The 22,830-nt window shown below is 44.1% G+C and overlaps 2 protein-coding genes and 1 long non-coding RNA gene across 17 annotated transcripts; 1 reads left to right on the forward strand and 2 right to left on the reverse strand.

The window, feature by feature from the left end:
• Positions 1 to 5,309: 5,309 nt before the first annotated feature.
• LOC1278411 (phosphatidylinositol-glycan biosynthesis class F protein) lies at positions 5,310 to 6,429 on the reverse strand. Its single transcript, XM_317995.4, has 2 exons — positions 6,274 to 6,429; positions 5,310 to 6,204 (listed from the first exon to the last, which is right to left on the reverse strand). Exon 2 carries the CDS (start codon positions 6,184 to 6,186, stop codon positions 5,437 to 5,439), a length of 750 nt encoding a protein of 249 aa, XP_317995.2. The 5' UTR covers positions 6,187 to 6,204; positions 6,274 to 6,429; the 3' UTR covers positions 5,310 to 5,436.
• A 1,885-nt stretch (positions 6,430 to 8,314) lies between these two features.
• On the reverse strand, positions 8,315 to 22,727 carry LOC1278410 (protein lingerer). Of its 15 annotated transcripts, none has more exons than XM_061648064.1 (12): positions 22,588 to 22,727; positions 17,914 to 19,316; positions 16,574 to 17,809; positions 14,210 to 14,385; positions 13,806 to 13,993; positions 13,461 to 13,598; positions 12,221 to 12,319; positions 11,502 to 11,602; positions 10,972 to 11,399; positions 10,252 to 10,518; positions 9,986 to 10,147; positions 8,315 to 9,902 (listed from the first exon to the last, which is right to left on the reverse strand). In XM_061648064.1, exons 2-12 carry the CDS (start codon positions 19,280 to 19,282, stop codon positions 9,798 to 9,800), a joined length of 4,269 nt encoding a protein of 1,422 aa, XP_061504048.1. In that variant the 5' UTR covers positions 19,283 to 19,316; positions 22,588 to 22,727; the 3' UTR covers positions 8,315 to 9,797. The 15 variants fall into 15 exon arrangements, with proteins under 15 accessions (XP_061504048.1, XP_061504047.1, XP_061504046.1 ...); XM_061648063.1 differs by lacking the exon at positions 22,588 to 22,727 and adding an exon at positions 21,661 to 22,564; XM_061648062.1 differs by lacking the exon at positions 22,588 to 22,727 and adding an exon at positions 21,628 to 21,838.
• LOC133391786 (uncharacterized) lies at positions 15,316 to 16,284 on the forward strand. The gene is made up of 2 exons (XR_009765251.1): positions 15,316 to 15,881; positions 15,932 to 16,284. It is a non-coding gene; the product is annotated as an uncharacterized LOC133391786 (long non-coding RNA).
• Positions 22,728 to 22,830: the final 103 nt, after the last annotated feature.

Consider the following 22,830-nt stretch of genomic DNA (forward strand, 5'->3'; position numbering starts at 1 on the left):
GTGAAGCGAGACCTGTCGGAGATAGGGTGTCTACACGGATGGGAGGCTGCAGCCAGGGACCGAGCATCCTGGAGAATTGTTGTTGACAGAAAAAAAATCTCATGGCCTGTTGAGAAAAATTGCAGTTTTTATGTATGGAAAAACGAGCCAACTAAAAAGCATACATTCAATAGTTGGCAGGGAATCGAAGTTCAACCAGTGAGTTCAGACTGTATTTGCGACACGACACTCACTGCTTGTAGGCCATTGCAAAGCAATCTACATGTAACTTGTATCACATAGAAGCAGCCAATGTTGACATCCAATGAAAAGTGTATAGAAAGTATGGAAAGTATGGAAAGTATGTAGTAAGCCGTAGCATAGATTGGCATCGAAATCAAAGATGTTGAGATCAATGGCAAACGTTAGAAATTCAATCGGAAAACCCTGTTAGATTAAAACGCAAAGTGGAATGTGACAGGCATAAGGTTCAAAGCCTTGACAAAAAAACACACTACATAATGTATAGAAAAGATAACTCTATAGGATTACATTTATTTGTTATTGTGTCAGTAAAAAAATATTTTAAAAACCGTTCACAAAACGTTGACACACCGGGGCTTTGTCTAAAAAACGTGTCTTATCATTCATAGATTTGGCTCAGTGTTTTTGTTGTTGTGTGTTTTCGTTTGTTTTGAAACGTTATTTTCGCTTTACGCCTTCTTAAAAGCCTCTCCCCGACATCTGTTCATCCCAGGAAGAGCAGCTTCTTGATTTGTCGCCATTTGAGGAATGCTTGCGGGTCCTGCGGGTTAAATGCGTCCACCTCTTGTACCTCTAGCGCTGGTCCAACCAAAGCTTCATTCTGTGACGCCGGTAAGCTTAGCACGGTGGCCACGCACAGCAAAACGGCCAACACAATCATCTGTAGAAGGAAGATCACACATTACAAAGGGTGAAAATGATCAAGCCCACCTCCTCCCCCTTATTTAACACCTACCGTAAAGCGAGCGTTCATCGTGATAAGGCAGTTAGACTGTTGTTGTTTGAATTGATTTGTTGATCGTGATCGTGGCGCACGGTGTTTGGGTGCAGTGCAGTGGTTACTGGTAGCTGACTTTGCTGGTGCTCAACTGATTCCCTCCGTACGAGTCCTGACACTTTTTATACAACCTGGGTCGGAGAAGCCACATGCCGAGGCAAAGAAGGCAGGCAAGAAGAAAAGACGGCAACGTAATCGGCATCGGCTACGCAACCAACGCAACCGTGAACCTCCACGGCGAGTCGTAAAAAGAAAGCATTTGTAGAAGGGATAAAACAACTACTTAGCATGTACGTACTTGCCAGTGCGTTAAAGGAAACCTCCTCGGCTCAGGAGAAGGGATCCGCTGATGGATGGTGCTGTGATGGACGATAGAATTTTACATGTGATCGTACGTATGGGAGCTGTTTCGATTTCGATTGCGGTGAGATATTAGAGTCACTCCAATGTTGAATTCGAATATTTGCACTGAATTGTTAGGGTATTGTGATTCAAAGTTCTTCTAGAACAATCTTGAAATTTGGATGTTTGATCGTATTGTTTTTGTTTTAATATAAAAATATAAAATATATAAAACATCTTAATTTAAAATTATTTGCATACGATGCATATTTGCATTTTTTAAAAAACGCTATTTTCCTTCCATATATTGCATATAGCATTTTATGTCCATTTTTTTTAAACCCTATTTTCCTTCCATATAAAATACTATTTTCAGTTAATTGTTCGTACATTTTCGTGTTTTTAAGGCGCATACTTATTTTTTGCTTAGTTCTTGAAATGCAGGCAGTTTAAATTACAATTACAATATCATTATATTACCATTCACTTCAAGACAACGTACACAACGTTGGATTCTACAATCACCCTATTAAGAGGCCCACTACATACGCCACGCGTGATATGAATTGCATTATAGGTGGAAATTATCGCATCACCCCCATAAAACACACAACATCGTGTGAATCAGATGCACACTCCCCCCAGGCATCCCCAAAGATCGTCGTCGATCGAGAACGAAAGTGGAATTGATGATGGCACGTAATCGGTCTACCGCAAACCGGTCACCATAGAAAAACAACACCAACAACAACAAATTGTCACCGTCGGTGATCGACCAGGATCGTCTAATGGGTAGGCTGATGCCCTACATCTCGATATGGTTAGCACCTGGGCGATCGGGGGTACATACCCCACTAGGCATCGATCCCGTAATGGGAGATGCTAGAAATTTCATCCGCAACGCACAGGCCAATCACCCGTTTGCGCTTGCCGGTTGAGCGACGTCGTTACGTTCCAACCCTTGGGTCATACGATCGAAGGAAAGGGCGCGTTTTGTGCAGGCTTCAGTCCGTTTCCCTGTTTGGGTTCAGGTATACTGGCGGGGAAATATTACGGTTGTTTATTATTACTATTGAATTATTGCTTATTGAAACTTTCAGTCTATTAGCTTCATTAGCTTCTCCATTTCAATGCTTCATAGCTTCTCCAGCAATGTTTATTGGTCCCTTTTAAGACCTAAATTTAAGCCATTTATTCAGCGATTTTCAGCGAAATTGCTGCTGCTTCATGATATTATTTGCATCGCCTACTTATCCAATTAATCTCTGCAACATCAGGGGTTATTTACGCGTGGTATTCCGTCGACATCCCAATGAATTCGATGGGATCAGCACGTTCCGTCCTGACATTTCTCACATGGCGTACGCAACTTTGTGACACTATCATACATACTTCGCATGACAAACCCATTTCGGCTGTACGATCGACTACCTCTCTCCTCGCCCCTGCCTCGCTCTGGAGAAATGCTGTCCGCCGCATCCGTTTAGTCGTGGAGGATAAAATGCCCCCCCCCCCCTCTCACCCCCGCCCATTCAACTCGTATCCACGCGGGGGAAAACGTGCGTCCTGCAAGCGTGTTGTTCCCATTACACACTTTCGTATGCATTGGGATGAGGATGCTTTTACGCCCCTGCAGTTGCCCGTGCACCGTGTGGACATAACATAATTGCACCAGGGCACGCATTTTCCTTTGCCGATGAGGTAACCGTAACGCAATCGCATCGAAGAAAGAATTGACCCTTATCTGATGCAGCGTGTGGTCGCGGCACAATCACGAGCACGGGCACGGGCCAGACCGATGTGACGATCCAGCGTGTTACCGTTTGTGCGAACAATGTTGATTAGCAACGTTTCGACCTCACACACAGGCCCGCGCCTTTGGGGCCCTTCGAGTGCGATCGTACTGGCGAAAACAATCTGCGGCGGCAGACGAAAAGTAGCCACCAGTACCACCGGGCGGGCAGCCCAACAGTGGGTCGGGCAAAACCCAGGGGGAGATGCACTTATGTAAGCACCTGACCCGCGACAGAAAAGGAAAATAAAGATAAAGATTTACGCGACAAGCGCGCTCGGGGGAGAAAGCCTGCGGGCGAGAGGTGCTAGGGAAGACAGTGGGAGTCCAGTGGGAGGGGAATGTAAGTGTCACACCGATCATGAATGAGTTCATACCATTTGTGTTGGACACTTGGGCTGGACGCTTGGACTCGTCGTAGCAAACCGTGCAAGATGGCGTGGGATGGTTTTGGGGGAAGGCGATCATAGCATGCGTGCAAATGTCGATTTATGAAAAAGACAAAAAACCGGCCCCGCCCGTGCTTCGTGCAATCTTTGCATCTCTGCATCGCCGGCAAACAAAGGGCAGGCCGGCCTGTTCATGGTCAGCAACGTGCGCCGTACCTGTTCCCAGCACAGGCCGGTCAGGAAATTCCAATACCGCGACTCATCGCGCACAAAAATCAATAAACAGCACCGTCCGAAAGTTCATCCGACGATGAATGAAACCGACCCGGGCTGGAGGAGACCTGACCTCGGGCAAAAGAAAACACAATGCACTTGGGAGTGTAACTGAAAGAGATGAGGAACACACACACAGGCAAGCACGCGTAAGTGTTACTTAATGCAAACAGTATGTTTTAAGACCATTTTCAACCCTCGGAGGAGTGTTTTAACCGTAATCTTAAACTGTCATTTCGCGGTGTTATTACAGGCGGGGTGACACCCCGTAGTATGGATTATATGCGCACCCAAAGCCTCGTACTGGGTTTGCCAATTTGCTGTACAGTGTTCTCCATGGCCTGCTGCTAAGGGCGGACAAAAAAAGAAGAAATTTTGAATACAATTGATATGCTCGATCGTTGATCCATCAATGTCTATCAATTTGTTTGCTTGTTGTACTCCCTTCTTCTGATTATACTTAATATTTCTGCTCCGAAAATTTGTTCTACTTTTGTGCAGTTTTTTCTTACTTTTCTTTTACTATGTATTCCTCTTCTCAGTCTTTCTCTTATTCATTCTCTTTTTCTTCTTCTTCATGGCTGCACATTAGTGTTTAATCTCGAAATTCAAATCATTCGATCGATTACATAAAAGCACCTAGGATTGTAAAGCAGAGCACCTAGGATTGCAGATAAAGGAGGGAAAGTCCAAACTGATGGTGGCACCAACAGTGACCCTACTAACAAATCCTGATTGACTTGGCCGAGTGATGGACAACTTCAAAAGTGTGTTCATCTACCCGTACAAGATTTCATCCTATTTCAAGTCAAAGGTCAGGACCGACAACAGCTGCTAAGTGGCTCGGAAGGATATTTCATATTCACCTCAAAGAACCGAGGCGAAGCTGGGACTAAACTGCAACTTTATAGTACCACTTACGCTTCTGAGAGATGAGTCTGTCCATATCTGGTGAAATCTTCCTAGCCGCGATTGAGAGGAAGATGCTCAGAAGCATCTTAGACCTCATGTGTGTGGAAGGATACTGAAGGAGTAGATACAACGACGAACTGTAAGAGCTGTATACGAGCCAAGCTCCGGTGGGCTGGTCATGTTATATGCATGGGACTGGTCGGCTCAGCCCTTTAAGTCCTTTTGGGCCGTCCGCAAGGAAACCGGGGGCATTATAGGCGCAATTTTAGTTGACGAGATGGCGTGGAAAATTCCACCATTAAAACTGGGATAACGAATTGGCAGACGAAGGTGCCAGATTGTGAGCGGTTTCGGACTCTTCTGTAGCAGGCCAAGGCAATTTGTGAACCACTGCTTAACAACATACCCTTCGTGTGTTCAACACTTAAATGAACCGTGCCCCCCCATGCGAAGGACTGATAATCCGTCTGCTTGATACCTAAAATAAGTCCCGAAAGCCTTATAGGCCGGCATGACCGTGTAGGTTGTTACGCCCAGAAGGGGAAGAACCATTAGATTGTAATGCTACACATGTTACGGCTATTGTATAATTAAGTATAATATTTATTATGGAAATTTCACGAATTTATTCCGTCATTGAGACATATTTTGGCATACACACGACTAGATAAGCATTCTATTTCCCACAAATACTGCAAAGGTTACTACTACTGTGCCTTGGCCCGTCGATTACGATACATGCTTATGTACACCGTGCTCAGCAGATTAAACACATTCATACCAAACAATCCTCCTATTGAACCAACCACATTGGGGATGGGATAAACTTGCCATGGTCGATCCCAATCCAACGGGGCGACCACTGATGCTCCCCAGGCCCCCAGAATCACTCCGATGCAGTTGTTTTTGAGTAGATTCAGATAGCTATTTGTTAGCGGGCTTTTCAGCTCGAGTGTTTCTGATAGCAGCAGCTGGTAGGTGTGTGATTGACCGATGAGGAGGATGATCGGGAATATGGTAACCGTGGTCAGTGTTAATGCCAGCGATGATGTTTTTTTGTACTGATCCAACGGTGCTCCAAGCACGACGCATATGAATGCATAAAACAGTGTTGCCAAGGTAAACAGCATTGCAGCACCAAACCATTCTCTCCAACGTGTTCGGCCGGCCCTCGCGTTCGCTGCACCAGCGCTCCTTCCCGACGATGATGATGATGATGACGGTGGGCCACTTTTCAGTCCAGTTTCGAGTTGAAACATTTGTTTTACATAGAAATGTTTAAGTACTTCCGAAAGCGGTAAAATAAGCAGCACAGCTGACGAACAGCACTTTCCTAGATCGTAAAGCCGGTTACTGTACAGCAGATACACAAAAAACGAAGAGTTTAGCGCAATCGAAAGAACGCTAATGTTGATAAACAACTTGGTCGCGATGGCGCTTTGTGCCTGTACGTCCATTCTTCAACCGTCTGCGGCCTGCAAATATGACGAGCATAATCAAAATGTTGCCAAGGCGTTTACTATATTTCACAATTTCATACTCACTTTAGCCAACCAGCTTAAAAGTTTAGATTTTGATGAGCATCAGAGATCGGGATATTATTCGAAACATTTGTTGATTTTCCATTCGCATCCCGCAAAACAGCCCATTCCAGTCGAGCTGTCAAATAGAGTTCCCGCAGGACAAAGCGTGCCTATCGGTGCAGACAAGTCTACCTGCACCAGGGGTCGGCAAACTTCACCAGTAACGGGGCGCATTGAAGAAAATCACACGTACCCTGTGGGTTAGTTTTTAGCAAGGTGTGTTTATTAAGGAGGTGAATTGTTAGCGCGTTTTCCGGGCGCCATCATTGAGTATTGTTATGTCAAATCGCATACAATTTTCTATACCCCCCTCCAGCCCTCCCCGATTTTAATACCGGAGCCCACAGTATTGTTATGTCAAGTCGTGAAATGTCAATTTGCTCTGAAGCACTTCACCTCCTATTATCCATACACCTTGGTTTTTAGGCCGAAAACATCAATAACATTCAAAACTGTGTTATTGTTGGCTACGTTAAGCTTTTATCAGCCACCTATGATTAACGATGCTAAATATTTTGGCACCTATAGCTTTTTGCCGGCAGACAAATTTAATATACTTTCCTCATTGATTCGTTGTTAGGTATTCATCATCTCTCAAAAATATTCTTACCTGAAATAGCTATACTAATCCCTATCAGCTAGTCGCCGGCGATTAGAAGGCGATTAGCGGTACTATTAACAATAATTAAATGCTTTTGTGTTACATTTCAGCGAAATATTTCGTTCGAAACTTTTCATGAAATTTCACAAAACAATCTTCAAATTTGATTTTGAAACCGACAAAAGCATATTTTACAATCGTCTGAAGAAACTACTTATAGTGATTCCCAGTGATGTGTGTGAGAATCGATAGCATTGTTTATGGAACATATGTTGCCAAATCGTAAAAACGAGGTGTCTAACTTGTGTTTGTAATAAAAAAGATCCAGAAATCCAGAAATGTTGCCGTAACATGTTCCTGGCCTTTCTAAGAACTGAGCTATTTGATTTAATTTTTGATAAAACACTAAGCCTTACTTATAACGTACACAATACAAGAAAGCTTCACCTGATCCAGCCGTAGAGCTCACTGTGCTCCCTAGGGGTTAGTGCCAAAATAGGAGTCGCTGTTGAACAGCTTCTTGGATGAGCTCGGATCAACATAACATGTCCCAGCAATCCAAATTTCGTTTACCATCAAATCGTTCCGCCAAGCTCGTTACGCGCTAGGATAGATGCCCGAAATAGAGGATCGCTGTATTCACTTTGGCGGTTGCGATCCTTCTCTATGGTTGTTGTGCTGAATGTGTGATGTGAATACAACCCGCATAGCATAGCATGTCGCGTTTTTTAACAGTATTAATGTTGTGGGACCTACTTCAGATTAACTTATTCCATCTACGTTTATGTTCGTGTAGTTTTTACTTGTGGTAAAATCCCGCTTTGAAGGGGCCGGCTACACGCGGTCCATTTAATTAGAAAATAAATAAATACTTACCCGCCGCTACAACCGCTTTGCGGTTTTGGCCTGCTGCCTGTCCGACGCCAGGTATCCGAAACCCAGAATAAGTAGTTTCTCGAACAGATAGACAGATCATCATACACAACGACTGAATGTGAATTCAGATTAAACGTGTATGACAACCGCATAGAAACTTCTGTGAGCTGTATGTTTGTACCAGTAGTGCATTAGTTCCTTGGAAGCGTTAAGATATCATGCCACCCTCAGCCATATTCTGCACGTCAATGTTTAACAACCAAATAACAACTAAGGGAACTTCGCAATATTAGAAAAAGTGATATCTTTCACAAAGTAGTCGATGGACTTATGGGTCGGACGGCGTTACAGGGTTTTGTTTTTTCCTATTCAACTTAAGTCCACGGGACAATTTTGCGACTGATTCAAGCATCGACAGTCATGGCATTGACTCACGACGAATCGCAAGTGTTTCTCGTGGTATTGAATTGAATCGCAAAACCTTGTAATACAGTGCAAAAACAAAAACACAAAAACGCCATTGCATAGATTTCATGGATTCAGTCTGTATTGTAGCGCCAATTTCATGTTTGATTCGTCATTATTCTATCATTAGTCATTCAGATTATACGACATTCCTCATTCCAACATAGTAAAAAGATGGATAGTGTGTAGCATTCGATTCGATTCGCTCCAATTACAGTAATTCCAGAGATCATGTAGAATGTTGCGCAATCGTGAAAATCGCTTGAACCAAATCAATGTTTTGTTTTTTCTTGAATGTGTGCATTCGCCATTGTCATGTATGCATGAATTAGGCATGAATTGCATTTTCCTAATTCACTCCATGCATTAAAGTGTAATAGGTTATAATGCGGGACTGTTCTTTATCATGAATTTCACTACTTTCCGGAAAAGTAATGCAAGTTATTCTATCAAAGGGGAATCAAAGGTACACACCACTGTGCCCAACACGTACACGGCGCACGCACATACCATAGATAAAGAGCAAAAAAGAGAGCAACCCTCTTCTCCTGATGGCATTCAGACGTATTATTCATCAACTACTATATTCCATCTTAAAACATGTGCGTTTTATGAACCATTTGTCAGATCTCAGCACAAAGAAGGCAGCAGAGTATTGTGTACACCCCACTGCTCTGCCGAAGGTTCATTCTACGTTTGTTCATCGCAACAAGACTCATCCAAAGACTATCCGTCCAAAACGATACCAAAAACCAATACGACACATTACATGATCGGATCGATCGTTAGCCTCATGATCGGATCCCTGTGCTATGGTGGGGTTACACAGGGATGGGGGATGGGAAGGAAAGCATCGATTGTACTGAAAACACTCTCTCACTCCGACCCTTTGCCATTCTCGCTCGATGCCTGATCAACTCTCAATAAACAAACTAAACATATTCATATTGCTCCTTTGCGTTTGAATTAATTAATTTAATTTTGTATTTGTTTGCTTCTTCGCTTGTCTTTATGTATGAAAAATGTGTTTATTTTTTTTATGTACGATACTATCTCGAGTTTATGTATCATGCATATATGCGTATGGTATGGTATGCGCGAGTTATAAAACGTAAAATGGAAACATTCCTTCCTTATAGAGATCAAGGGACACCACCAGTTGATCAGCGCTGACACTAAATATTTGCACTCTATGCCCCCCCCCCACCCCCCACCATCGCACTTCCTTCGCTTCTCTACATCCCTGCTCTTACATACTGTTGTTTTTAATCGCATCGATCTTCTGCGTTTGCCTTATCCTCTTTGTTGTCCTTTCCATCGTTACGTTTGTGTGTGTGTGTTTTCTTTTGTTTTGGATGTATGTGGGTGGGTGTGTATTTGTGTGTATGTATGTGTAATTTGTTTATGTTGTTACAGTTTTGTTAATTATTGGAAAGAATCTATCGAAAACACACTACCACATGTTGTTTTTTACATTATAGCGCTCTCTCTCTCTCTCTCTCTCTCTGCTAGCTCTCTTGCTATGTCCCCCTTCCTTAAGACTTTAGTTCGGCCCAGTCCAATAAGTAGACGCAGAATAGCCTTGCTGCTTGCTTGCAGTCTTTCCCTGGTTATTATTTTGCGGTCTTTGACCGCTACTGTTGGAATCCTTCAATTGGAAAGCGATAAAAATGGTATTGATTTAGGGAGAGTTCTTCACACAACACAGCCCATAATATGACGTCATTTTACCTGGTGCATGTTTTGATGCATATTGATATTGTGATGCGTAGCCATCGTTGGTATATACGCCAGATGCTGCCCGTAGGGTTGTGCGGAAGTAGTTCCAGCCGTCTGTGTTCCGGCAATGTTGTACGGCGGCGGCGTTCCCGAATGGAACGATTGTTTGTCATACTAAGGAAGAACGTAATCGTCGTGGAAAGGGACAGGAATAAATTTCGAAATTAATAATGAATTTTTGATTTGCAAATCATTCATCTATACTGTAACCCACTTACATTGACTTTGTTGATAGCAACATGGTTTTTACCATACATGGATGGTGCCATGTCGGATCCGCTGCCAGAGCCAGATTGCTGATTGGCAACGGTTTGACCCTTCGATTGCTGCTGTCCCACGATGGACGCTTGATAAGCATTCTTGTTGTAGTCCTGTCCTGATTGCCCAAGCGTATCATACCCGGTCGCTGAACCATATCCTCCTGTGTTATAAGCAGGCTTCTGGAACTGACCGCCGGATGTTGCCGCATTTGTGGGCATCTGTTGCTGTTGGTGAGGAGTATGATGTGTATGGGTGATGGATGGTAATTTCGATTTGTTTGAAAGTTGATAATTTTGAATTGGTGAATAATTTTGATCGAATCGTTTTGTTATATTCAGGATTTAAAAGGATCGGAGGCAAAGGGTCACGGATCATGTAGGAAAAAGGGGAGGGGGGGGGGGGGGGGTAAAAAGATTAACGGAACACAATTGAATCATAGGAAGGGTTATATTTCAGGGACAGAGCAGTACGGTCCCAATTCCGGATTGATGATGGATGGCGGGCATCACATTCGTTGATTTAAGGAGTTGCGGTTCCGTTGGCGATTGTGTAGTAGAGATGATTTGTGGTAGGAAGTTGTGGTGGATGATGGAGAACATGCAAAAAAGATACAAAACGGTCAACATTTCTACATTCATATATGCTAGTATACGTTACTAGAGCTAAATACTACTAACAGGATAGACAGGTGTGCCATATTGGAAGCCGCTGGCCGGCATCATATTGCCGCCGTAAAAATAAGCGTATGGCAGGTTCAACATAGGACCACCAGACCCTGTTTGTTGGGACAAGGAACTGGGAACATTACTAACAGGTGACGAGTTGTTGTCGGTTCGCGTGAACCGACCATCGGACATGGTCGAGTACGCGACGGAACCAAGGTTCGCATCGCGTACACCGGCCGCGCCGAGACTCGTAGGCGTCTGGTAGTTGATGTCGTAAAAACCAGGCACATGCGGCATACGCTGTTGCATTAGCTGCAGATCTTCGTACGAATACACTGCAGCTTGCTGATAGAATGGCAATCCTGGTGCCTGTATGTACGGATTAACCATCGGCAGATTAGTGACTACACTCGTTCCGCTAGTGGTGCTGCTGCTTTTCGCTGCAAAATATAGAATAATACACAGAAGAAGAAGAACAAAAACATTATGTAGTAAAAGATTGCGAGTTTCAACGGTTTTGTTAGCTAGGTAGGTGTACTTACTTGTCGTGGATACCACGGAACTGATTGGCAGCGATGACGAACTGGTTACATTATTGTTGGAATTGTTCGTGCTACTGTTCGAAACCGTACTAGAAGCCACACTGCAAAATGAAAGAAAATCGAACATATTGATAAACATTCGTTTTACTTTTACGCAGGAGAATTGCTATAAAACCCCCCGTAAACTCAAAGGGCGTCACTCCTTTAAACAAACTTTAACATAATATAATAGTGTACAACAGCGTAAAATTTGTAAAGTGAGAATTCAAACAGTGATCAACAGCCACCCTCTTCCTGCTGCTGTTCGCGCACATTGTACAACATTGCTATGTGGCACGAATTATAGTAGCAATTCATTTATTTACCCTTTGCATTTACACCTATAACGTGAGGAAGACATTGAATAAATGTCAACGAAAAAAATTCAACAATACGATGTTTTTTTTACTTTACAATACAATAAAAACGAACATAATAATTATATACTTAATAACGCAAAAAAAATAAAGCTAAAACATACAGTAAAACAGCATAATTGACGATGTCGAATGTACAGAGTAGTGAAAGTAATGAAGTACATTTGTTATAAGAACAAGAAAACGTTGTGATAAGCAGAAAATCAAACACGAGAAAACAAAACAATAGCACGCATGGGTGTGAAAAATGGGTGTTTAAAATATAAATCAATTTTAACGAGAACAATACAAAACAAAACCTACCTTTCAAATGGCGTTGAAACCACCGGCGTGTCCTTCAGTTTTGACGAACTAAAATTACTACCATACTGGCCGGATGTAGTGTTTGTGCTTCCAGAATACCTAATGGGGGGAGGGGTTCGAGTGGGTTGTAGTGAAGGAGGCGGTTATGTTTTTGTAGGAATTCATATTTTTCGAAAAGATGTATGCATGCATTATTTGTATGAATGTTTTATAGGGTAAAATAGTAGAACGACATTATTTGGATTCTCCCGAAAAAAAAGTTTTCTTATTGTTCTGAACTTTAAACTAATAAGCAATGAAGGTATGATTAAGCAAGGATTCTTAGATTAATTTGATGATCAACCAAATCAACTTAAAACTTAACTTTAATTCAACAGTACGACAGCAGTATGAAGTTAAATAATATGACGGAAAGAATTATGTACTTGTTCAGCGTTCCTTTAGCGTCGATTCCCAAAAATAGAGATAAGGCCATAAACGAACATTTAAAATAAAATTTAAACTTCAGTCGATTAATTCTAACCAACTAGAACACAAAACCGGCCACGGGTACAGTCTTCAACTCGTACGATCTAAGAACATACCCGTCATGGGTTCATGCCCGAATAGACCGTGCCCCCATACGTAGGACTGATTATCCTGTAATCAATAAGTGACTGAAAGGCCAAGCCCCACTACTAGTGGTACTGGGCAGCCCTTGACCGACAACGGTTGTTGTGCCAAAGAAAACCAAAAAAAAAGAAGAAAAAACATATAATGATATGCAGTAATGACTATTTAACGGTATAGTATAGTGCATTATTTAAATTGTTCAACAATTTATCAATCAGCTAATAATAAATTCACCAGAAAACGGGTAAAATGCGGGTACTTTAGTTCAGCGAGCTTTCAAGATGAAGCTGACCTTAACTATTATTGAAATAATTACAATTATTAAAAACTCTGTACGGTGTAACGAAAGCTTTCGTATACACACACACAAAAACCCAAACACATTAAAGAATCAAATGTATTTTTGAAAGTTAGCGAAATGGTGCTTACGAAACACTATAAGCTATATACATGCACACGCACACATACCATTACCGTTGAGGAAGAACCTTTTTGCAGAAAGGAAATTATAATACGTGATTTTGATAACGTAGGATTAAGAGTATATCACGAAGCGACAAAACAAACAAATCCGCGCGTAGCTTTCAGTCATTTCTAACAGCTCAATAATATGTGACGCTTCACTTACCCTGTATTACTATTCAGTCCCGTATTTCCGTACACGTTCTGTGAACTGTTCTGATAGTTCTGCTGTGACGGGAATGCAGACGACGTCTGGCTGACCGGATATTGGCTGGACAGATAGCCACCAGCGTTATTGTTCGAGCTGCAGGCGCATCAGTCAACGCACGCACGTAGTAGTACACGAATGACATTCAGTAAAGATAATGTTGTTTTGTTAGATCCAGCAAAGGATTTTTCGTTTCAATAAATAATATATTAAAAATCGCAAAATCAAATTCAAAATCAACGGGATAGGTTTTAGACACCGGGAGACACAATGCCAAACAGAAGACACGCAAATTGCACTTACCTGCTATTTACGGCATTATTGTTCACCGGCAGATTCGATTGATTTGATACGCCTCCGACCGAGTTGCCCGTGTTGTTGTTCGGTACAACGTTGTTTGTCACGCTACTGCTTGGCGGCTGGTAGGCATTCACATTTCCTTGGTTGTAGGAGCTATAGTTATTCGTCGATGGAGGATAGGCGTTCGTCACCTGTAATTAAAAGCAAGCAAACAAACGTCAATACTTTGTAGTGATGTCCTCTGTGATGGATGTTTTGCTCCGGTAACTGATAGAATCTTCTTATTTGGCTAGCAACGAGCTAATAAAAGATTAATAAACATAATTTGTCGTAATAAACGAAGATAAATGAAGCTCCATTCGAAACAGACTGCATTGGATGGTGTACAATACGATGAATGTTCTTACCTGGTTGTTAGAATAACTCATGTTGTTGTACCCTTGGGGAGCACCGGTAGGAGGATACGACGCAGTTTTGTTCGCCTGCGTTGATGAGTACGGAGCATTCTGATAGCCACCGGTCAGAGCAGTATTTGTACTTGCCGACTGACCGTAAGGATCCGATTTCGTCAGCTGATCCAACGCTAGCAAAATAAAGCCAATTAAACAATTTTAATATTTCCATATTTCAGTTCAGATCATTCACACTAAACGCATGCCATACATTTACGCATAGCGGAATTTGGGGCAAGTGTGCTACCTTAATCATTTCATGCTATAATTCATTAGAACGTGTTTATCAAAAGCCGATTTAAATCGCATAACCATTTTACATCTATTTCCTCACTTATAAATGAGTTTCGCTTGAAAAAAGTGCAAACAAAACTGTTTTTGAAGCGTTTTAAAAAGGATCTAAATGACCTTGTTTTTTGGGCTATGGGGCAAGAGTGCCACTCGTATGGGGCAAGGTATGACGGCCACCTGGTTAAAATAAACGTATTTCTTAGATAATTGGAACTTGTTACGTTTGTAGCACTAGTGTATGTATTCCTACATGTCTTGAGTCACCAATGAACCCTTTTTGATCACCAACTGTACCACAATATGGTTTGTTACTGTTCTGTTTTTCTGGGGTGGAATCCGCTCACAATAGCGCACCATTCCGCAGCACGCTACAACAATGTTTACATTTTTGACAGCTCGCGCCTATGAAAGATGGTGGCACACTTGCCCCAAAAAGAGATGGCTCTTTTGCGCCAAAAGTTGTAACTTTTTTTAAAATTGAATTTTTCAGTGACAAAAAGAAAGTTTTTTTTAACTAACTCCGCCAAAAAAATCACGTTTTCTCAGCTTTACGGTGGTGTAAATATTTTCTCGGTTGATTGCTCCCAGGATTTTTCAGAGCTTATTTGGTTTGATTAAAAATTATAATATTCTGCTCAATTTTGAAACTCAACATAAGTCAACATAGTTCAAAACAATGGGAAATATCGATTGATCTATATGAAATTCGGCTCCGTATACCTAAACATTGGAATGCATCCAACTGTATATACAATCGATCATTAAACTTACACACTTAAAAATATTTCACGACCTCGGTTAAAAAAACTGCCGAAATTCGTCGGCTCTTTCGATTCTTGCTGATATGTCAGTTAAAAATTTCCCATTGCCGATAATCAATACCATTTAAAACTGAAATATCAGTTAAACAAATATTTTAACCGAAACTCGGCAACACAACATGCCGATTACGTACGTTAACACTGCTGTCACCGAGGTCATCCGTCAAAATAACCGAAATTTCGGCTATGCTATTTGAGTTAGCCGAGGCTCGGTTTTCTATCTGTCATTCATCATTTTGTCGAAGCAGAAACCTTCCGGAGTGATTTTGTGTTATAAAATTAATAGTGTGAAAAATAAACGAACATATGACACCCAGCGTGAAGAAACCGATCATCAGTAGCGTACGATGGGACACGGGTGGCCTAGGAAGCTCTGTCAACGCACGTAGCCAGTGCACATAAGATCGTCGCTCGAAGCAGTCCTTATCCAAGGATTACCGGATGCTAGTCCGATTGGACCAACCTTTGCCGGCACGTTCGGACTTCCAGGTTTCATTTCCAGTTACCTTCACGAGGTAAATATCCAAATACTCGACCACGTGACTTCCAATCAAGGTTCACTCAGGCTTGTTTCACTCTGCCCGCTTTACAGAACCGTGTCTGTACCGGTGCCCGCTCTATGCCCGGCCCATCTTCCTGCACCTTTAATACATCCAGACGCTGTACACCATCTGGTGTTGTACCGGCGGCCGTCCCTGCGCTTCCCATCCCACCACAACTCTCATTATTTGGGGGTGGGGAGGTGACTTCCTGCCGTCCAACTACAGATAAGATGGTGGTATCATGCTGCAGAAAATGTACATCGGCAATCAGCATCGGCTCTGGCTATTATGGCTGTGGCTCAATAAATAATTGTGTTTGTTTTTATAACTCAAACTAACTTTTTACGCAAATAAAACCACTAAAATTAAAAAAAGATTGTTTTTATAATTAGCTGAAATCTCGGATTGCTCTAACCGAAAATCTCGGTTAAACGTAAACGTCAAAACAAAATGTCAATTGCATTTTTAACCGAGATTTCGGCAACAGAAATTTAACCGAGATCTTTGCCGAGATCTCAGTTGTGCAGATCTCGGCAAACATTAACCGAGATTCGGCAAAAAATTTTAAGTGTGTAAGTTTTTAAGGAAAAATACTTGGTGGCACTCTTGCCCCGTATGGCACACTTGCCCCAAATTCCGCTACATATATACTATTCTACACTTACCAGCCGCTGCATTGCTCATGGAATTCACACCAGCACTAACGGACGTGGATACCGAACCCGATGCATTGGTGCGCGAGTAGCTGTTGGCAAGCCCATCGTTTTGAGAGGAAAGTGCCTCCGTCGTCCCTTGGCCCGGCATAATCTGGGATGATGCTAAACCAGGTGCGCCAGGCAGATTGGACGATTTTGGCTGCAAATTGTTAGGAACAACGCTACCCGCCACAACGCCACCACCAACCTTCGATTGATAATCGTTCACATCCGGTTGCACGGTTTGCTGCGGTGCTTGCGAAACGACCTGTTGCTGCTGTTGCTGCAACTGACTCTGAGCTGCCGGCGGCTGAACTCCAACCGTAGCTGGCGGAACCTGCGCTCCCTGTTGCTGCTGTTGCACCGTCTGCGTTTGAGACGCCTGTGGCTGACCGACTGCCTGTGTCGCTTGGGATACCACCGACGTTTGCACGGTAGATGGGGTTGAATCCATCACGCTACTGCCAGCGGTTCCTGTAGTCGAATTGAACTTATCCGATACTACAGCATCAAACGAATCGTCCGCACCGAAGTCCAGTCCACCAAACTGCACGTCCAGGTAGCCAATGTTGTTCATATTATCACCCGGCATTTCGACGGCACTGGATGGGATCTTCGATGGTGGCGGAACGCGGGCTCGTTGCCGCCGTACTGGTGGCTGTTGCGTCGCCGCAGCCGCATAGCTCGTCGGAGCTCCAGCAGCAGCAGCAGCAGCAGTAGCGTCACTAGTTGCCCCAACGAAAGCAGTTGGATATTGCACGGAATTCGGTTGAGGCGGCTGCTGCTGCTGCTGAACTGCCGGAACAACTGTCGTGGGCGGTTGGGATGCCACCACGCCTGCAGGTGGCTGCTGCTGGAAGCCGACGGCACTTGGCGTTGGCTGGAGATTGGAATTCTGAGACGATAGAGTACTAAAATACTGACTTTGTTCTGCCGAAAGGGACGAGGACGTGTTCATAGGCGGCATATCAAGCGCCTGCCGCAAATGCTGTGCTGCAGTCGTAGCATTCGGAGTGCCGGCATGCAGGTCCGAATACTGTGGTACGACGCTCGCGACACCAGTTGCACCACCGGCCGCGACCGCAGCAGTAGCCGTACTCGAAACGACAGTTGTACTGTACTGCTGCACCAGCTCGGTATCTTTTGGCGGTGGTGGATTCAGTACCTGCTGCTCCAACCCCGGGGGCGCTGCGAGTTCCGTGACGTCTATAAGTAGGTACAAAAAAAGAACGGGCAATATGTTACTAGTAAGAACGTGTAACTAGATATAATTAGGAATAGTCTGGCGTTTTCAAACATTCGCCACTCACTGGATGCCGCCGGTGGCACGCCTGTCTGCGTTGACTGTTGCGATTGTTGCTGCTGAGCACCAGCGCCAGCAGATGGGGCCGTCGTCGAAGCGACAGCGCCGGCATATCCTTTGGTATCCGCCAACGTTCCCGTGTACTCCTCGTTGTCCCAATCGCCCCAAGTATCGGTGAAGGCCGTACAATCTTCGGGCTTGAGGTCGTTCGCGTTTGCCGGCGTCGTGACTGGATCCCACGAATCGATCTCTTGATGATCGTTGTTCATCATTCGCGAACCTCGGTTCTGATCGCGCGAACCTGGCCCACGAGTGCCTAGACGCGGGCCACCACCACGACCTCCTCGCGAACCATAGTTTCCACGGCCTGGACCTCCCGGACCATCGCGTCCGCCTCGCATGCGACCGCCATCGCCTCCCGCTCGGTTACGATAGCCACCGCCCTCTCCACCCTTATCGTAGCCGTTACGGTCGCGATCTCGGTCACGATCGCCGCCACCATCGCGATAGCCACCGGCACGGCCACCACGGCCCGGTCCTCCAGAACGTTGGTTGCCCGAACCGCCACGGTTGCCACCACGGCGCTGCTGCTCCTTCAGATCCACATTAATGCCGCCCAGCTGAACACTGGCTCCACCAACGGTGGTCGGGCCCGTTGTCTCCCAATCACCGCCGTCTTCCCCGTCCTTCTGAGCCGCCGCCTGAGATTTGCTTTTCTTCTTCTTGGACGTCGTCGCAAAAGCCCCGACCGGGAGCGTCTCGAGTAGAAAGATCACCGCTCGATCGAGATCGCTGTCGCACTCCTGCAATGCGCAGCACACCTCTTCCTCGGAGCGTTGCGTGGTTTCCATCAAGCTTTGGATTTTCTCCTGAATCTTGGGATCATCCATGCCGCTCTTGATGTCTGTTATTTGGGCAATGCGAATCTGTTCGGCCGTCGGTTGCTTGGCCTTAACCACGGTGTGAGTGGCAGAGGCACCGCCAGCACCAGCCCCAGAAGCAGCTCCCGTAGATCCGCCGGACTTCTCGTTGTTGCCGCCTGCAGCACCACCGCCGCTACCACCACCGGCCTCCCTCTGCTGCTTCTCCTTCACGTCAACAACCTTCGGAGCAGCATTATCTGTGCCCTTGTGGCCTCCGCTGCCCTTCTGTTTTTGATGGTCGCCTCCTCTACCACCACCAACAGAGCCGGTAGTTGCAGCCGAACCATCATTTCCGCTGGCGTTGTTGGGACCGGAACCTCCTTTCGGATACTGCTGTGACTGATTCTGTCCGTCCTCCTTAGCCAAATTCTCCTTGTTTTCATGGTGTTTGGCCTTGGACTTGTTACGGCCTCCGCCACCACCACCACCTCCGGAACGGGTTTGTGTACTCATCTCGCTATATATACAGTATGTATTTACAAAGTAGCTGAAAAATGGAAACAGAAAATGGTAAGTATTATATTACATTACAATTGGGTGAATTTTTTTCTTCCTTTGTCAACAACATGTTTGTTGATCCGAAACTTTGCTGAGGTGTTGGTTAACGGGATTTAATCTTGTGGTGAAAAGCGCTCGAACGAACACAAAGATAAGTCTTGTTCGCGTTTCCTGGTTATAAGTACCAGTAAAAAACCACACACACCTGATGAATTCCCCCTATGGCCCTGTACGATGCGATTGTTTCGATTTTATGGCCAAGTTGTTCGTCAACGTACAACGCCTTTGTCTACGATCTCGTATGCGTCAAATCAAACCTCAAACTTATAAGCCTGGTTTAAGATTGCAACAAAGTGCAGCAATTTGTGCACACTCTCGCAAAACATCCAATGCACACAACACAACCGCGCTCTCGCCATCATGTCTTCCGCTAATACTAAACCAATTTGCTCCATACTTTCCTTTCCGTTACTCTCCATTCTCTCTCTCTCTCTCTCTCCCTCTCATTTCGACTTGTGTAAAAACACAACATAGCCGTTTCTCTGCGATTATTATGGAATTGCATTTCCAATTCCCACACTCAACCTCTGAGAGCTTCAAGTTTCAACACAATTTCTTATTTTCGCCGCCCAACTAGCAGGAATTGTAAAATCAGTATGAAAGATAAGCAAGAGTGAGATAACGAAAAGTGAAGTTTTTAATTAATTTGTTCTGATTTGTTACTCCATGAAAACGCATTACAATTTCCGTATACAGAACCTTCAGCAACATGAGAAAGGGAACATGCTATAAGGTAACGGAACGCATACTGTACTGTGAAGTTAAACGCAGAAATTGCGCACACACACACACATACGCGCGCATTTACTGTAGACTATACGAAGCACCAAAAGCGGATTTTGCGAGAAAGAGAGTAAATCGCCGGCCTAAGTAAAGTAATACAGTATATTAAACGCGGAGAGCCCAAAAGGCGGAGATGTGAACTGCGAATAGCTCACAGCAACTTTTAGAGTTGCTTCCGGCGTATATTATTGTTTCATGCGAATGAGCAAAGTTTTTTAACTCCCCCATCAGTGCCCTAACTCCACATACAATATTTACTTTGTGCAATAGGGCAGGGTAACGTCAAAATGTTCACTCTTCGTCTTCAATATTATACACTCTTCTGTATTGCCTTTTTCCAGCTGTGTCTGGATGTTTTATCAACGATATTGGATGGGTAGAAGTAGATTCATTGGCGTTAGAGTTAAGCCGTTTCCTTGGTGACACAAAACTGCTTGAATTAAAGAGAGAATAAAAAAATAAAATTGAGTATTTTACATTCGCCTCGTGGCCACTTTTAGTTCTTAAACACGTTGCATGAATATCGATTGGGACAGAAACGAAATTACTTCAATGGAGTCGCCGGATAACGGATACAAGTCGGAACCAACGAGGCCAAAGAAATCGAACGCATCAACACGTCTCTCCATTGTTGCGCTTCATCACTGACAATCATCATCATCTCGACACGCACACTCGTTCACTCGCGTATTCATAGCGTAATTCACACTCTCCCATGTCCATCCTTGCCGAACAATCGGAACGGTAATAATTGCACGACGAAACAATGTTCCTGCCTTTTAATATGCTTTGAATATTGCACGGGGAAGCAAAATGTCCATGTTTACGCTAATTCACACACTAACGGATCTAGTGCTCCATCATTTTTGAAGCAGCTTGTGTCGAGTCTAGCAGTATGGCATGGTAGGGATCTCTTAATTTTCCTGCATTTTTCCGGCCACACTAAATACCGTATAACTTTAGACAAAGATTTTAAACACATTTGCACACTCCTACACGAACACCGGAACAACTGAAGCACCAGAGCACGTTCATTTTGGACAGGAAGTGAATGGAGCAATACATAAACGGACTCACTTCCGCATTCGGCAATTATATTGTAAAAAAAGACTATCTTTTGTCAAAAATACGTCTTTAAGATACATATACATGAACTACCATCCTTTTTTCCCAGCACTGAACCTCGTTCGAAGCGACCGGAACACGGCTGGTTGCTCCAAGAAGGGAGTGTGAAAAGGGAAGAGGAAGGAGGTGGCGAAATGGTGGAAGGTAAAGCAGTGGACCGGGAAGAAAAGGCACGACGTGATTCACTCATTTTATCACGGCTTCGCCATTTGCCAACCACCAAAATCCATTGATATCGCTTTTCTCCGTCCTTTAAACAGTCTAATTTACTATACATTACGCCAGCACAAAGCACGAACAAAATGAACAACCATGTGCCAAATTTTGCTTACTGCTGCCTGCTTGCTGCTGCTTTTGCTGCTCACCACTTATGCGTATGCTCTGCTGCTTCGGCCGCCTGCTTCTGCGAACTAAAACTATCCTTGTCGTTGTACAGCTCAACGTCGCTCAAAACCAGACGCCATTTGTAGAAATCCGAGTACGTGAAATACTTCACCCAATCTGTCTGTGTGTGCGTGAGTTTTGCTCCCGCTTGGCTGTGTGCGAGTGAGTTATATGAGTGTGAGTATTGGGCGAAACTATCTTTCTACGCCGCTCTCGCTGCACTCTTCTGTACCGCATGCCACAAATCTTTAATTTGCCGGATTTGCCGGACAAAGCTTTACAACACCCATATTTTACTAAAAAATATCCAGCAGTTTTCATTATTTGCCAGGTTGTTCGTTACAGTCGGCCTCTGAAAAAAGGCATATTGGTTTACCGTTAAAAATCATTCAACCATTTGAAAGAACCGCTTTTCTCTGAAATCCGCAGTAATATCTTGTCCCTTCGATATACTTCCGATCCAGCGCGTTGGCTGCGTACGCGCACACACACACACACGCAACACACACGACACACACTCACACATCCAACACCCGGCAGACGACGCGCAGCCTTTATGCGCTCACTCACACTAACGCTTGGTGGGTCGAACAGATATGGTTCTACGCACACTAATAACGGCTAGCGCGCGCACATCACGACGCAAGTAGAGCGATAGAGACAGTGCAATTGAGAACGAAAGAGCTAGCTAAATCGGCTAGAGCGAAAATTATTCTCTCGCAAAAAGCAGAAACAAGAAGCAAAGAAGACCTCCGAATGGAAGCAGTCAGACGATCTAAATCTAGACGACGGCGCTCTGAATGGCGTTGCGAAAGCCGGGAAAGATAAGTATTCGAACATTTTTCACATCTAGTTTCGTTAACCAATCCTACAGGCTATACTTCCGTTCTAAAACCAATTTTTCTCACCGTTCACGCGCACTTGCTCTTTTGCTTAGGTAGGGATCAAACCTGAAAATGCTGAATGGTTGGAAAACTTGTGGCCGTCAAAGTGACAGTTCTACGAGAAATGAAACTCAAAACTAAGAGGTTGTACCATGTTGGTGTCTGTGAAGCCATGTTGGAAGCCTCTACCGGTATCAATTTGATGGTGCTTGTACATTGCACGAGAACGCAGGATGCGTTGGCGTTGCATTTGCCGACTGAAATCTT

Source organism: Anopheles gambiae, chromosome 2 (genome assembly GCF_943734735.2).
Source record: "Anopheles gambiae chromosome 2, idAnoGambNW_F1_1, whole genome shotgun sequence".
Classification (NCBI taxonomy): domain Eukaryota; kingdom Metazoa; phylum Arthropoda; class Insecta; order Diptera; family Culicidae; genus Anopheles; species Anopheles gambiae.

Coding starts and splice junctions, on each gene's coding strand:
- LOC1278411 (XM_317995.4), bottom strand. CDS start 6,186: ATGGACGTACAGGCACAAAGCGCCATCGCGACCAAGTTGTTTATCAAC.
- LOC1278410 (XM_061648056.1), bottom strand. CDS start 19,282: ATGAGTACACAAACCCGTTCCGGAGGTGGTGGTGGTGGCGGAGGCCGT. Junction 17,810..17,913: donor CGTGCCACCGGCGGCATCCA/GTGAGTGGCGAA, acceptor ACCTACTTATAG/ACGTCACGGAACTCGCAGCG. Junction 14,386..16,573: donor CATGAGCAATGCAGCGGCTG/GTAAGTGTAGAA, acceptor TTATTTTGCTAG/CGTTGGATCAGCTGACGAAA.